Raw genomic sequence first — 15028 nt, 5'->3', positions numbered from 1 at the left:
ATTGACACAAACATACCTGAGGCTTTTCATATTCTGTGAGAGTTTGAGTGTACATGAGAGAGATTTTAAATGATTGTCATTGTCATTGAGTTTAATTATAAATTTACATTTATATTCCTAATTGATTACTTTCTGTAAAGCTTCTTTGTGACTGTATTTATTCTTTAAAGTGCTATACAACAAAAATTGAGTGGATTGGAATTAATTTAAGTATGTGTATATGTATGAGAAAGAGAATGAGATGTAGAATGGCTGTAGTTTTTGAGCTCCCAAATTATGTATTTTTTTATTGATTACAATTTTTTGCAAGTATTTTTTGCACTTCCTGAGTAGGGGAAGTCTACCGAAATGATAATAATGTCATTACACATTGCCCAAGCTGCTGTTTGGTCTGGTGTTATGAATTCTGACTGATGTTAAGGACTTCTGTAAGGTTGACAAAGAATCCAGGATTAAGTTGTGGCCAATCGTTAAAAAAAGCATGCAAAACCAGGTAGATAGCTTATGTTGTAACACAAAAAGTTAAGACACCGTACAAATTGTGAATAAAAAAGGAATGCAATAATTTACGAATCTTATAAACTTATATTTTATTCACAATAGAAAATAGATAACATATCAAATGTTGAAAGTGAGACATTTTAAAATGTCATGCCAAATATTGGCTCATTTTGGATTTCATGAGAACTACACATTCCAAAAAAGTTGGGACAGGTAGCAAATAAGAGGCCGGAAAAGTAAAATGTACATATAAGAAACAGAATCTTCGGGCCCTTAGACGGCACTGCATCACATACAGGAATGCTAATGTAATGGGAATCACAACAGGAATACTTCCAGAAAACATTGTCGGTGAACAAAATCCACCGTGCTATTCGCTGTTGCCGGTTAAAACTCTATAGCTCAAAAATGAAGCCATATCTAAACATGATCCAGAAGCGCAGGCGTTTTCTCTGGGCCAAGGCTCATTTAAAATGAACTGTGGCAAAGTGGAAAACTGTTCTGTGGTCAGGCGAATCAAAATTTAAAGTTATTTTTGGAAAACTGGGATGCCATGTCATCCGGACTAAAGAGGACAAGGACAACCCAAGTTATTATCAGCGCTAAGTTCAGAAGCCTGTATCTCTAAAGGCATGGGGTTGCATGAGTGTGTGTGGCATGGGCAGCTTACACATCTGGAAAGGCACCATCAATGCTGAAAGGTATATCCAAGTTCTAGAACAACATATGCTCCCATCCAGACGTCGTCTCTTTCAGGGAAGACTTAGCATTTTCCAACATGACAATGCCAGACCACATACTCCATCAATTACAACATCATGGCTGCGTAGAAGAAGGATCCGGGTACTGAAATGCCAGCCTGCAGTCCAGAACTTTCACCCATAGAAAACATTTGGCGCATCATAAAGAGGAAGATGCGACAAAGAAGGCCTAAGACAGTTGAGCAACTAGAAGCCTGTATTAGACAAGAATGGGACAACATTCCTATTCCTAAATTTGAGTAACTTGTCTCCTCAGTCCCCAGACATTTGCAGACTGTTATAAAAAGAAGAGGGGATGCCACACAGTGGTAAACATGGCCAACTTTTTTGAGATGGGTTGATGCCATTAAATTTTCAATTAACTTATTTTTCCTTAAAATTATAAATTTTCTCAGTTTAAACGTTTGATATGTCATCTATGTTGTATTCTGAATAAAATAATGAAATTTTCCACATCATTGCATTCTCTTTTTTATTCACATTTTGTACAGTATATATATATACAGTACAGACCAAAAGTTTGGACACACCTTCTCATTCAAAGAGTTCTCTTAATTCTTATGACTATGAAAATTGTAGAGTCACACTGAAGGCATCAAAACTATGAATTAACACGTGGAATTATATACATAACAAAAAAGTGTGAAACAACTGAAAATATGTCATATTGTAGGTTCTTCAAAGTAGCCAACTTTTGCTTAGATTACTGCTTTGCACACTCCTGGCATTCTCTTGATGCCTACTTTGAAGAACCTACAGTATGAAATAATTTCAGTTCACTTTTTTGTTATGTATATAATTCCACATGTGTTAATTCATAGTTTTGATGCCTTCAGTGTGAATCTATAATTTTCATAGTCATGAAAATAAAGAAAACTCTTTGAATGAGCAGGTGTGTCCAAACTTTTGGTCTGTACTGTATATAGATAGATAGATAGATAGATAGATAGATAGATAGATAGATAGATAGATAGATAGATAGATAGATAGATAGATAGATAGATAGATAGATAGATAGATAGATAGATAGATAGATAGATAGATAGAACATAATTGTCATTACATTGTACAGGTACACATCAACGAAAGGCAGTTTGGCATCTACCAGAAGTGCAAAATGTAGCAGTTGTGCAAAAGTGCAGATAAATATATGGCATATTTACAGCAAGTGATAAAGTGACAAATATGTAAAAATATGTAAAGTGAATAAATATAAAGGCAGTAGCAGTGCAGAGATGTGTGGACATCAATTTAGAGTACAGGAATGGTTCTGAGGCTATGGCATTAAAGAGTAATGTGCAGAAGTGAAGGTTATAAGATTATGGCATTTAAGAATTAGCAGCTAAATAACCAGTCTACTATATATATAAATATGTAAGCATATGTACAGTGAATAAATATAAGGCAGTAACAGTGCAGAGATGTGTGGACATCATTAAGAAGTACAGGAATGGTTCTTTAAACTTTTTTCGACTTGCTAACTTCTAATTACTCTTCAATGCCATAGCCTTAAGAAAATATATGTAAATATATATACACACAGGTTATATACACGAATGAAATGTTGGGCAGAATGTACAGTAATGATATAAAGATACATAGATAAAAAATAGTGCAGATGTAATAGAAAAGTATGTAATATGTACATGTATAGTACAGAGGTTATATACAGTGTTTTGTTTTGTGTTTTGTTTTGTAGTGATTAGCGGTGTAGTGTAGAGTTCATTAGTGTGATGGTGGATGGAAAAAAGCTGTCCCTGAACCTGCTGGTTCTGGTGCGCAAGTTCCTGTATCTCCTTCGTAATGGAAGGAGGTTAAACAGTTTATGACTGGGATGTGAAGAGTCCTTGATAATGTTCTGAGCTCTGCGCAGACATCTGCTGTGGTGAAGGCGTTCAATGGTAGGTAGTTGGGTGCCAGTGATGCGTTGGGCGGTTTTGACCACCCTTTGCAGGGCTTTTCGTTCACTCACAGTAGAGCCTCCATACCATACAGTGATGTTGGTCAGGATGCCCTCAATGATGCAGCGGTAGAAGCTTGTTAAAATCCCCGGGGACAGATGAGACTTCTCAAGAAGTACAGGCGCTGTTGTGCTTTTTTAACCAGGGCTGAAGTATTCTGCTGCCATGTCAGATCCTCAGAGATGTGAACTCCCAGGAACTTAAAGCGGGAGACTTGTTCTACCTCAGTTCCATTGATGTTTACAGGTAGATATCTCCTGCTGTTAGATTTCCGAAAGTCCACAATGAGCTCTTTGGTCTTCGTGGCGTTGAGAGTCAGGTTGTTGGTGGCACACCACGCTGCTAGATTATGGATCTCTCCCCTGTAGGCCGATTTGTCATTGTTGTCAATCTGGCCGACCACGGTGATGTCATCTGCATACTTGATGAAGATACTTGTTGCTTTTATCCAGGTGGGTGAGGGCTGAATGAAGAGCTGTGGAAACTGCATCTTATGTTGACCTGTTCGGGCGATAGGCAAACTGGTGTGGGTCCAGTGTAGGTGGTAGGCCCGCAGTGAGGTGATTCAGGATCAGTTTCTTAAAGCACTTCATAGCGATAGGGGTGAGTGCAACTGGGCGAAAGTCATTCAGGCATTCAGCAGCTGAGTGCTTAGGCACTGGTATGATAGTAGTGGTCTTCAGGCATGTAGGTACCGTGGCTTGGGCCAATGACAGGTTAAAAATGTCAGTAAAAACCTATGCCAGTTGTCCAGCGCATGCTCTGAGAGCACATCCTGGTATGCCATCCGGGCCGGCTGCCTTTCGTGCATCCAATCTGCTAAACACTGAATAGACGTCTGTTGTTGAGAGTAAAAGTGGGCTGTAAGCAGTAGAAGAGTCCGTGGTTGTTGTGAAATGTCCTGTGCTTTGGTCAAAATGAGCAAAAAAGTGATTGAGCTTGTCCGGTTGGAAGGCACTGCTCTGTGTTTGTAGTCTTTGATGGTCTGGATGCCTTTCCACATGCGTCTGGGGTCAGAGTTGTGGAAGTGCTCTTCTATGTGAAGTTTGAATGTGAGTTTTGCTTTCCTGATGCCTCTTTTCAGGTCCTGGCTCTGTTGTAGTCCTCTGCCAGATTTAAAAGCAGCATCTCTTGCTTTCAACAGGAGACGGACTTCAGAGTTCATCCACAGCTTCTGATTAGGAAAGCATTTCATGTGTTTGACAGTAGTGACATTGTCAATGCATGTGTTAAAACAGATGATGTGTAAATGTCCATGTTCGTGTGAGAGTCCAGTGTGGTATATATATATATATATATATATATATATATATATATATATATATATATATATATATATATATATATATATATAATTTTTTTTTCTTTTCTTCATGCACATGCATCCACAGTTTCATGCACACTATCAAATGTTTCATGTTTTTGGTGATTTGGTGAATACTTTGATTGTATTACACTGTTTACATGTCTTTTGCACCTATTGACTGCTGCTGTTTTTTGCACTGCATTGTGTCTGTTTATATTTACTCCCAGTTATAGTTTTTACAGTTCTCCTCGCACAGTACTGTATAATCAAAGTATAAATATATAAAAAAGTACTGGTTAAAGGATTAACAGTGTACATAGGTATTTAGATGATGCATGTGAAAGTATGTGTAAGAGATGTGTAAGAAAAATACAATGGATTTGTAAGAGAATATGATAGTGTACGATTGTGTTTAAAGTATGATTTTGTCTGTATGAGCCTCTAATAGGCGTCTGTGTGTCAGTCTGATATATATGTCAAGATGTCATAAAATGCAGCCCCTAAAATATTTGAACTAGTTATATAGCAAACCAAATTAATTTTGAGTGAGTGAATTAACTGTTAAAAACTGTTGTTTTTAGGTAGCTAGAATGTTTTTGAATGAGATGCAGTTACATAGGCACTAGAACCAGCAGGTTCAGGAACAGTTTTTATTTTTATAATTTACTTATACTTTTCAACAATGTCTACACCTCTCTTCACTGCTGTAGACACTGCTATATCTTTATATTGATTCACTATTACATATATATACATATACAGAACCTTACATATTTATCTGCACTTGTCAATTTGCACAATTGCTATTTTTTGCACTTCTGATAGATGCTTAACTGCATTTCGTTGCTGTGTACCTCTACTATGCAATGACAATAAAGTTCTATCTATCATCTATCTATCTATCTATCTATCTATCTATCTATCTATCTATCTATCTATCTATCTATCTATCTATTTAGTGTGGTTGAAAATGGTAATAAGATAAATAAATATACACAGTAGAATATTTCAACTAGCAAGCAGTGTATTGGTAGAGTTTCAGAATTTTTATTTTTATTATTATAAATGATTTAATCAGTTAAAAATAGAAATATACATTAATATTTTATATATAAAAAATATTATTGTTATTTAGCTAAATACAACGATACTAATTGTGTTGAGGGTAAGGGCTGGCACAGGTTTCATGGTATGGGTAGGTTTAAGGGGTGTGGGTTTGCAGTGTAATTTTAGATGTAATTACATGCAGGTAAATTTAAGTACAGTATAAAAATGTTTTACACAACGCACAATTCATTGTATCAATTGATTAATTTAAATGTTAGTACATAGTGCTTAAACACACTTTTTTATTATTTAAAGTAGGTTCCCATTATCATTTTTTATACTAATTTACTGACCGTCCACAGTATTGCAGCTGCGTGACTACATGAGCATGCTGGACCTGTGATACATGAGCAACCTGCCATCTGCATGACACATGACTTTGTTACTAAAACCCAAGCTTTATGGTGTGACTCATTCAGGCTTTGACATGGTTCTACATAAACTTATAAGTGTCTGCAAGGTGTTTAAATAAGCAGGAGATATATATTAAAGTGGCTCAAGAGGGTACACATTAATGGTTAAGGAAATATTTGTTTTGAACTGAGTTTTTTTTTTTTTTTCTATTTCATGACAACTTGCACAAATTTCATGTTACTCTATGTTAAATAATGCTGAATGCCAGCATTTGTACTTCTTTCTGCTTCAATATGGTCTCAGAACTTACTAGGCCATGTCTGCTTCTATCTTTTCTACCACCAGAGTTTACATTTTTAACCCTATTTTAAACAGTTTATTTTACAAAAATTACACTTTGAAATGAAAGAAATAGGCAATATAATGTACTCATTACAAGCTTGTCAATTTTTGTTAGGTAAACACATTTATTTAATTATAATTTTTTGAGAATATAAGAATATTGCAGGTTTAACAGGTAACCTTTACATTCTTTGTATACATATATACATATATATACACAATTTATTTGAAATCACATTAACAGATCAAACAAGCCAAAAAAACAACTACAACATGGAAATTATGTTTTAAGACATTGACCATATTTCTTTAATATATACAAATAATAGATAAATAAATAATTTCTTAGACTTGACAGAAGCACAATACAAACAATCAATACAACAAAAATAGCAAATAAATATGTGGGAACAAATATCTACACCCGGGATAAAACCTGAATGAAATAAGAATACAGACGAAACAAATATAAACACAGGGAGAATATCTGAGACTCCATACAGACAGTTATCCAAACAGATGTGCATTTCTTAGCACTAAAAGAAAAAAAAAATTATTAAAAACACACCTGTTACAAAGAGATACGTAACTCCGACAGATCCCAAGCCATGTATTTGTATTTTTATAACAATAAATATTTGAATAAGTTGAAAATAGAAACCTAGAGCATATTTTCAGTCAATACCTCTAAAGCTTAAAAATTGCCTATATGTGCCTTAAGTTTCCATTTTCAATTGACATATAATTTGTGATGTAGAGCACTGATCCAGACTACAAAGCTTGTGGTCTGATTAAAAAAAGCAAATACACTGTGGTGAATGCAGAGGGCTTACATCTCTGTATCTCTGATTTGATCATCAACTTCAATCACCTCAAACCCCTGGTTGTCAATGCCAATTTTGGAGCTATGATGATGATGGTTTGGGCCATTGTAGAAACAATGAGCACAGTGTGCGGTTGGTATTGGCTCCAGTTTGTCAAAATTGGAGAAGTCCACATGATATTTCCCTTCTTTGCTCCGGGAGATGATGGGGAGGAACTTGTTACCCCATTTAATTTCCTGAGGGATGTAGGAAGTTCTGACCTGGCAGGAAGAACTGGTGGATTCATCTATACCATCCAAAAATACTACCAGCTCAAACTCCTGCTGAAGAAGTGTGTCCACAGCAAATTTAAAAAATGGACTTGTCTTGTCAATTACATGATACAATGTCAAAGGACAAACAAAGAAGAGATTGTCTTTTCCAGCATCAACCATAAAATCAACATTGACCTGGTCCAAAATGATGGTCTCGCCTTCTGGAGTGACAGTCGTTCTAAGCAGTTTGCCATACAGCTGGGATCCAATCATTAATGTTTTGCGCAAATTGGCCACTCTTATCTGCAAACAGAGGGCAGCATTTTTGGGGGAAATAACTGCCATTTTGCTGAAAGTAATGGTCTTGGATCTTCTCTTTGGTAGGGTGATTTTGGCCATAACCAGTCCACACCAGAAGATGTTAATAAATAAACCAATGATGGACTGGATAATTATTAAGGTGACAGCACCAGGGCAGTATGGACTAAGTACTCGCAGCCCGTAACCGATAGTCATCTGTGTTTCAAGCGAGTAAAGAAAGGCAGTTGTGAGGCCAAATACATTATATATACATGGTTTGTGGTCTGAAGGTGGATTTTGCCACCAAAGGTCACCATTATTATGAGCAATCCAGTACCAAATAAGTCCAAAAAGGAACCAGCTGAGAGTGAAGGAGGCCACAAAATATAAAATAATGAACCGCCAACGCATCTCCACAAAGGTGGTCCAAAAGTCCTGCATGTACGCAAAGCGATTGCTGTACCTCACGTTACCATACTCAATGTTGCAGTGTCCATCTTTGGTTACTAAACGTTTTTTGTAGATGCGCTTCTTTGCAAAGTAGTCTTGGAGCAGCTGCTGCAATGAGCGTGTCATTTCCCACGTACAAATACTGCAGTCTGGGTAAAAAAAAAAAAACATTTTTTAATTGCTTTTAGAAGTGTTCACATGTGAAAAGTTGCTTTTTTGCCTTCAATAGAACACAATTACCACCAGTATTTAATCAAATTCCTGATATCTAGGAAGACTACAGCAAGTAAGCTTACTTTAATTTTAAAGATAAATAAACATTTGAGGTTCTGAACAATGTAGACTTATATAATAACAGTGTTAAATATATTCCACACCATAGTCAATGATCATATTCAGAGTATAGGCTGCATAAGAAGTTAAAAGGAAATTATTTTAATATTGGTCATTTGCCGTTCAAAATTTTGATCTGCTTGTTTTGCATCTTTTATTACAAATACATTACAAAATGTATTCTGAAATGAATATTTTAAGTACACAGAAAACTAAATTCTACAGTATTTGAGGGTAATAAGATGTCTGGCAGCCTAGGAAAGCCATTAATAATAATAAATAATATATAAATAATTAGTAATAATAAATAATATTTTCTTAAAATGACAAATAACAAGTTCTAAAAAAACACTTTCAATTTAAAGTAAAAAAAATCCAATTTGACTTCATTGAGACATAATAATGCATTATTAGCTTATATATTTTATTATATATATATATATATATATATATATATATATATATATATATATATATATATATATATATATATATATATATATTTATTTGAATGGATACCCTGTGCTGCCACAAATTATAATAATTATATAAGAATATATGATCAGTATCTCTTTATAACAAGAAACATAAGTAATTATGTAAAACTGTCATTGCTTGAACATATCACATAACAAGAAATATATTACATTATGTAAACCTACCACATTATAATAATAAATAGTTAAGTTTTAATAAGGTATTATAAGAAATAAATGACATCCTATTAGTATATGGAAAAAAATACTAAAGAAATAAATTGCTGCTAGCATGATGTATGAGTGATGGTTATACAGTGACACCTCGGGTCCTGTAAACCCTGCAGAACAATTTCTGCAGCTTAGCTCCACCAGGATCTAAAATAAAATTACATCTAAATAAAATCTAAATAAAAATCATCTAAAAGTAAAGCAAAGACTGAGCTCTGACTTATTGTTGGGTCTGTATAAATCCTGTGAATTAAAAATTCTTTGTAATGTCTGTATACTAATTACAATAATGTTAACACTGCTAAGTGACATGTTCAAGCTAAGGTTGATCCTAACCAGTAAACAAGCTGTACTATAAAAACAATGTCAGTTAAGTTACTTTTATAATATTTATCTTGTACACAATATTGTCTGTAATTGTGACATTTTGTAACGCAATATAAATAATATGTTTTCTCTTAATAACATAATATGTTTCTCATAATAATGTGGTCAGTGAGTTCTGTTTAGCAAAATTTTCTATAATTTTGAATGAGATCATTCTTATTGTTTCTGCTGTGTTCAGTGTATAAGCACTTATTTGTCTTATCAATGTAATAATGAAAGTGTATCACAGAATAAGATAAGTGGTTTCTGATCAGGCTGTTTTTTTTTTGTTTTTTTTTATCAGAAGGCAAGATTCTAAAGCAAATAAAAGTAATTTTACATCATTTATTCAAATGAGACAAAAAGAAAAACCTGGATTTATTGGTCTTATTTGGTTGTTTGCCAGAATATAGCTACACTATCATCTGACATTCCAGGTTTCCATACTCATATAACATTAGCATTTATATAATCAGATGTGTAGTGTAACAAATATACATAATGGATTGAGCCTCTTTTCTGAATAGAATTGTCAAATAGATTTTACTTCATATATCTGTTTTAATTTTATTAAACATAATGAACAATTCTGAAAGGATGAAGCGACATGATACGCAGGTATAAATTCAAAGTAATTATCATTATTAATATTATTATTATCATTATTTAAGGACCTCAGTTTATTTACATGACAACAGATACTCTCATTTTTGGTTAGACATACTTTGCTATCATTCTTAAAACTTTGATAGTCTCTTTCATACCTTTAGTCTCTTTCTAGAGTGAACATTTAATAGTTTTTAACTTTAAAATCACAAATGAGGTAAGCTACCATCTATATAAACAACAAAAAGAAACTTTTTTAGTACTTGAAAAGGTCACTCAGTTGAACAATTAATAAATCACTGTACTTGTCACTAGCACAAAAATTGGTACAGAATAAAAATAGAGAAATATGGTAAATGTGTTCATGTATAACAAATTATTTTGTTTAAAAGGCACTAAAGACAGTAAAGCAATGCAAAATTAAATTTCATTAACTGCTGTATGAATCGTCTGCTTGACTCACCTGCTATTTCAGTTCCAACTATGAAGAAATATAAGAAAGTGCTCCTTCCCCTTCTTTCTCTTTCTCTCTCTCTCTCCTCTTCTCTCTGTCTTAATTTAAACAATTATTAATAAATCAATATTTAAAAAAGAATAGAATAACTGAAATGTTTAAATAAATAATAGCGATATCATCTCTCTTGGTCTCCCTTTTCAAGTGTGGCTTCTGGCACCTTCCAGTTAGTAAGGCAATACTGACTGTGTTTACTGTTTACCTGTACACAAAATCCAGTGCTGCTCACTGCAGGCTTGGGTATATTATAAACAATGACACAACAACACACAGTGAAAATATAGGTACAATGCCTCCAGAAAATAGCCACTTCTTCCATTACACAGTCAAAACAACTGGAGAATGTTGGTGGATGTCAGACAACAAATTTTCATAAAGATTTTCCCACTTTAAGGGCTTTGACAAGGGCATTCCAAAACACTGCTTTTTCCAAGAAATTCATTTTAAGTTTTTTGCCCTGTACATTGGCTCACTGTTCAGTTGCAACATAAACTACATGACCAAAAGTTTGCCACCCTATTGTCCAAATGTGTAGAATGTCATAATTGTTGAGAATGTTTTTGCATGATTAATTTTCCTTCACTGGAAATAAGGGGCCTAATCCAAACTGTCTGGCATGACAATGCTCCTTTGCACAACACAAGGCCCACATTGGCATGATTAAGCAAGATTGGTATGAAAGTGCTTATGCAGACTGCTTAGAACCTTGTACTGTAGCTGTCAAGGCAGCAAATGTGAATCTGGTTTGTGATGTAAAAAGCATATATGAGTGTGATTGGTCAAGAGAAAACATACATTTGGCATATTGGCATTATGTTCTTGCCTTAAACTGTTTGCTATAACAGTAATGCAGTTACGTGTAATATATATATATATATATATATATATATATATATATATATATATATATATATATACATACAGTGAGGAAAATAAGTATTTGAACACCCTGCTATTTTGCAAGTTCTCCCACTTAGAAATCATGGAGGGGTCTGAAATTGTCATCGTAGGTGCATGTCCACTGTAAGAGACATAATCTAAAAAAAAAATCCAGAAATCACAATATATGATTTTTTAAATATTTATTTGTATGACACAGCTGCAAATAAGTATTTGAACACCTGTCTATCAGCTAGAATTTGACCCTCAAAGACCTGTTAGTCTGCCTTTAAAATGTCCACCTCCACTACATTTATTATCCTAAATTAGATGCACCTGTTTGAGGTCGTTAGCTGCATAAAGACACCTGTCCACCCCATACAATCAATAAGAATCCAACTACTAACATGGCCAAGACCAAAGAGCTGTCCAAAGACACTAGAGACAAAATTGTACACCTCTACAAGGCTGGAAAGGGCTACAGGGAAATTGCCAAGCAGCTTGGTGAAAAAAGGTCCACTGTTGGAGCAATCATTAAAAAATGGAAGAAGCTAAACATGACTGTCAATCTCCCTCGGACTGGGGCTCCATGCAAGATCTCACCTCGTGGGGTCTCAATGATCCTAAGGAAGGTGAGAAATCAGCCCAGAACTACACGGGAGGAGCTGGTCAATGACCTGAAAAGAGCTGGGACCACCGTTTCCAAGGTTACTGTTAGTAATACACTAAGACGTCATAGTTTGAAATCATGCATGGCACGGAAGGTTCCCCTGCTTAAACCAGCACATGTCCAGGCATGTTTTAAGTTTGCCAATGACCATTTGGATGATCTAGAGGAGTCATGGAAGAAAGTCATGTGGTCAGATGAGACCAGAATATAACTTTTGGGTCATAATTCCACTAAACGTGTTTGGAGGACGAAGAATGATGAGTACCATCCCAAGAACACCATCCCTACTGTGAAGCATGGGGGTGGTATCATCATGCTTTGGGGGTGTTTTTCTGCACATGGGACAGGGCGACTGCACTGTATTAAGGAGAGGATGACCGGGGCCATGTATTGCGAGATTTTGGGGAACAACCTCCTTCCCTCAGTTAGAGCATTGAAGATGGGTCGAGGCTGGGTCTTCCAACATGACAATGACCCGAAGCACACAGCCAGGATAACCAAGGAGTGGCTCTGTAAGAAGCATATCAAGGTTCTGGCGTGGCCTAGCCAGTCTCCAGACCAAACCCAATAGAGAATCTTTGGAGGGAGCTCAAACTCCATGTTTCTCAGCAACATGCCAGAAACCTGACTGATCTAGAGAAGATCTGTGTGGAGGAGTGGGCCAAAATCCCTCCTGCAGTGTGTGCAAAACTACAGTAAACGTTTGACCTCTGTAATTGCAAACAAAGGCTACTGTACCAAATATTAACGTTGACTTTCTCAGGTGTTCAATTACTTATTTGCAGCTGTATCATACAAATAAATATTTAAAAAATCATACATTGTGATTTCTGTTTTTTTTTTTTTAGATTATGTCTCTCACAGTGGACATGCACCTACGATGACAATTTCAGACCCCTCCATGATTCCTAAGTGGGAGAACTTGCAAATTAGCAGGGTGTTCAAATACTTATTTTCTTACTGTGTATATATATATATATATATATATATATATATATATATATATATATATATATATATATATATATATATATACACCCTATACACAGTGGTGTATAGGGTGTTAACCCTTGTGTAATTCACAGGTTTTATTTTTAATCATAATATTTGTGCTTTATATGCTTTATGATTATATATGATTATAAAACAGAAAGAAAGAAAGAAATTCAACAGCTTGTCACTGGGACAGTACCTTTAAAAGGACATCTTTGTACCTTTTTCACCCCAAAAATGTATAGGTGTACATTAAGGTACACATTGGTACTCTCAGGTAGTAATGTGTACCTTTTTATAATAGTACTAAACGTATATTGTTTACATGTTTCAATTTGTATTTTGTGTATGCACAGTAATGGATACTTGCACATTCAAATAATACTTAATTTTGTTCTTTTCTACAGTCCATGTTTCAGGAATACAACAAGTAATTCAAAACAAACTATTGAAAGAAAATATGTATTGAACTCAACTGACAAACATGTCAGGACCCGATATCAATGCCAAAAGTGTTTCTGCGACGTTCCTTCCCATCTATAAAAAAAGAGTTTAAGAAAAATACACAGAAAAAAAGTGAACGTTTGTCCAAGCAGCTATTTTTCCTTATAATCATTTAAATCCTTTAAAACTTGCTAATTATTCAACAAGAGCAACAGGCAGAGTTACTAAACATTGTGCAACACAATTCGGATGCCATATGCAACTTACACTGCTTGTCTTTTTTATAAAAAAAAGGACTGAAGCGGTTTTTGCCGCTTTGAGATCATCGCAACCGGATGTTGGATCGCGCGCGGGACGGCGGATGCGACTCGAGCTACAGTACTAGGGCGTGTGATGATGACGTGACAAGTGAGTGACTGATTGCCATGGATACGTGAACGTCATGTATAGACTATCTTGTCTCTTTGAATTTTACATCACTCTGAATTTATATACATTGCTCCATTAAAACCTCAACATGTCATGAACACACACTCTCCACTAAAAAAAGTGAGGGGGAGGAATTTACTGTTTATAAAAAGATCCCCCGTGTATTCGCTTTGAGAATGTTGATGGAGAAGTATAGAGAAGGTCAGAAGGAGTTGCATTGTGTGTTTGTGGATTTAGAGAAAGCGTACGACAGGGTGGAGAGAGGAGTTGAGGTATTGTATGAGGAAGTCAAGTGTGGTAGAGAAGGATGTGAGGGTGGTGCAGGACATGTATGAGGACAGCGTGACAGCAGTGAAGTGTGCAGTAGGAATGACAGACTGGTTTAAGGTGGAGGTGGGACTGAATCCAGGGCAGGTGGAGTGGGTGGAGAAGAGTAGCTGCAAGTGTAAAAGGGAAAGTTTGTAGGACTGTGGTGAGACCTTCGATGTTGTATGGTTTAGAGACAGTGGCATTGAGTAAAAGGCAGGAGGCAGAGCTGGAGGTAGCAGAGCTGAAGATGTTTAGGTTTACGTTGGGAGTGATGAGGATAGACAGGATTAGAAATGAGTTTATTAGAGAGACAGCGCCTGTAGGACGTTTTGGTGACAAGGTGAGGGAGGTGAGGTTGAGATGGTTTGGACATGTGCAGAGGAGGGACATGGGGTATATCGGTAGGAGAATGCTGAGGATGGAGCCACCAGGAAGGAGGAAAAGAGGAAGATCATGGAGGAGGTTCATTTATGTGGTGAGGGAAGACATGCAGGTAGTTGGTGTGAAAGAGGCAGATGTAGAGGACAGGGGGGTTTGGAGACGGATGATTCGCTGTGGCGACCCCTAATGGGAGCAGCCGCAAGAAGAAGAAGAAGGATTTTTATTTTCTCTAAAATA

The 15028-nt window shown here is 35.6% G+C and overlaps 1 protein-coding gene across 2 annotated transcripts; it reads right to left on the bottom strand.

The window, feature by feature from the left end:
• Window positions 1-6465: 6465 nt before the first annotated feature.
• On the bottom strand, window positions 6466-13992 carry LOC124395782 (ATP-sensitive inward rectifier potassium channel 1-like). 2 transcript variants are annotated; one of them, XM_046864615.1, is made up of 4 exons: window positions 13940-13992; window positions 13709-13765; window positions 10636-10720; window positions 6466-8309 (listed from the first exon to the last, which is right to left on the bottom strand). In XM_046864615.1, exons 2-4 carry the CDS (start codon window positions 13763-13765, stop codon window positions 7162-7164), a joined length of 1290 nt encoding a protein of 429 aa, XP_046720571.1. In that variant the 5' UTR covers window positions 13940-13992; the 3' UTR covers window positions 6466-7161. The 2 variants fall into 2 exon arrangements, with proteins under 2 accessions (XP_046720571.1, XP_046720572.1); XM_046864616.1 differs by lacking the exon at window positions 13940-13992 and having other exon boundaries at window positions 10636-10724; window positions 13709-13731.
• Between the last annotated feature and the right edge of the window lie 1036 nt (window positions 13993-15028).

Source organism: Silurus meridionalis, chromosome 13, assembly GCF_014805685.1.
Source record: "Silurus meridionalis isolate SWU-2019-XX chromosome 13, ASM1480568v1, whole genome shotgun sequence".
Lineage (NCBI taxonomy): Eukaryota > Metazoa > Chordata > Actinopteri > Siluriformes > Siluridae > Silurus > Silurus meridionalis.
Note: the sequence above shows the minus strand (reverse complement) of the source record. Positions and strands in the feature narration are given on the sequence as shown.

Coding starts and splice junctions, on each gene's coding strand:
- LOC124395782 (XM_046864615.1), bottom strand. CDS start 13,765: ATGGGAAGGAACGTCGCAGAAACACTTTTGGCATTGATATCGGGTCCT. Junction 10,721..13,708: donor TATCGGGTCCTGACATGTTT/GTCAGTTGAGTT, acceptor AAATTAAGACAG/AGAGAAGAGGAGAGAGAGAG. Junction 8,310..10,635: donor AGTTGGAACTGAAATAGCAG/GTGAGTCAAGCA, acceptor TTTTTTACCCAG/ACTGCAGTATTTGTACGTGG.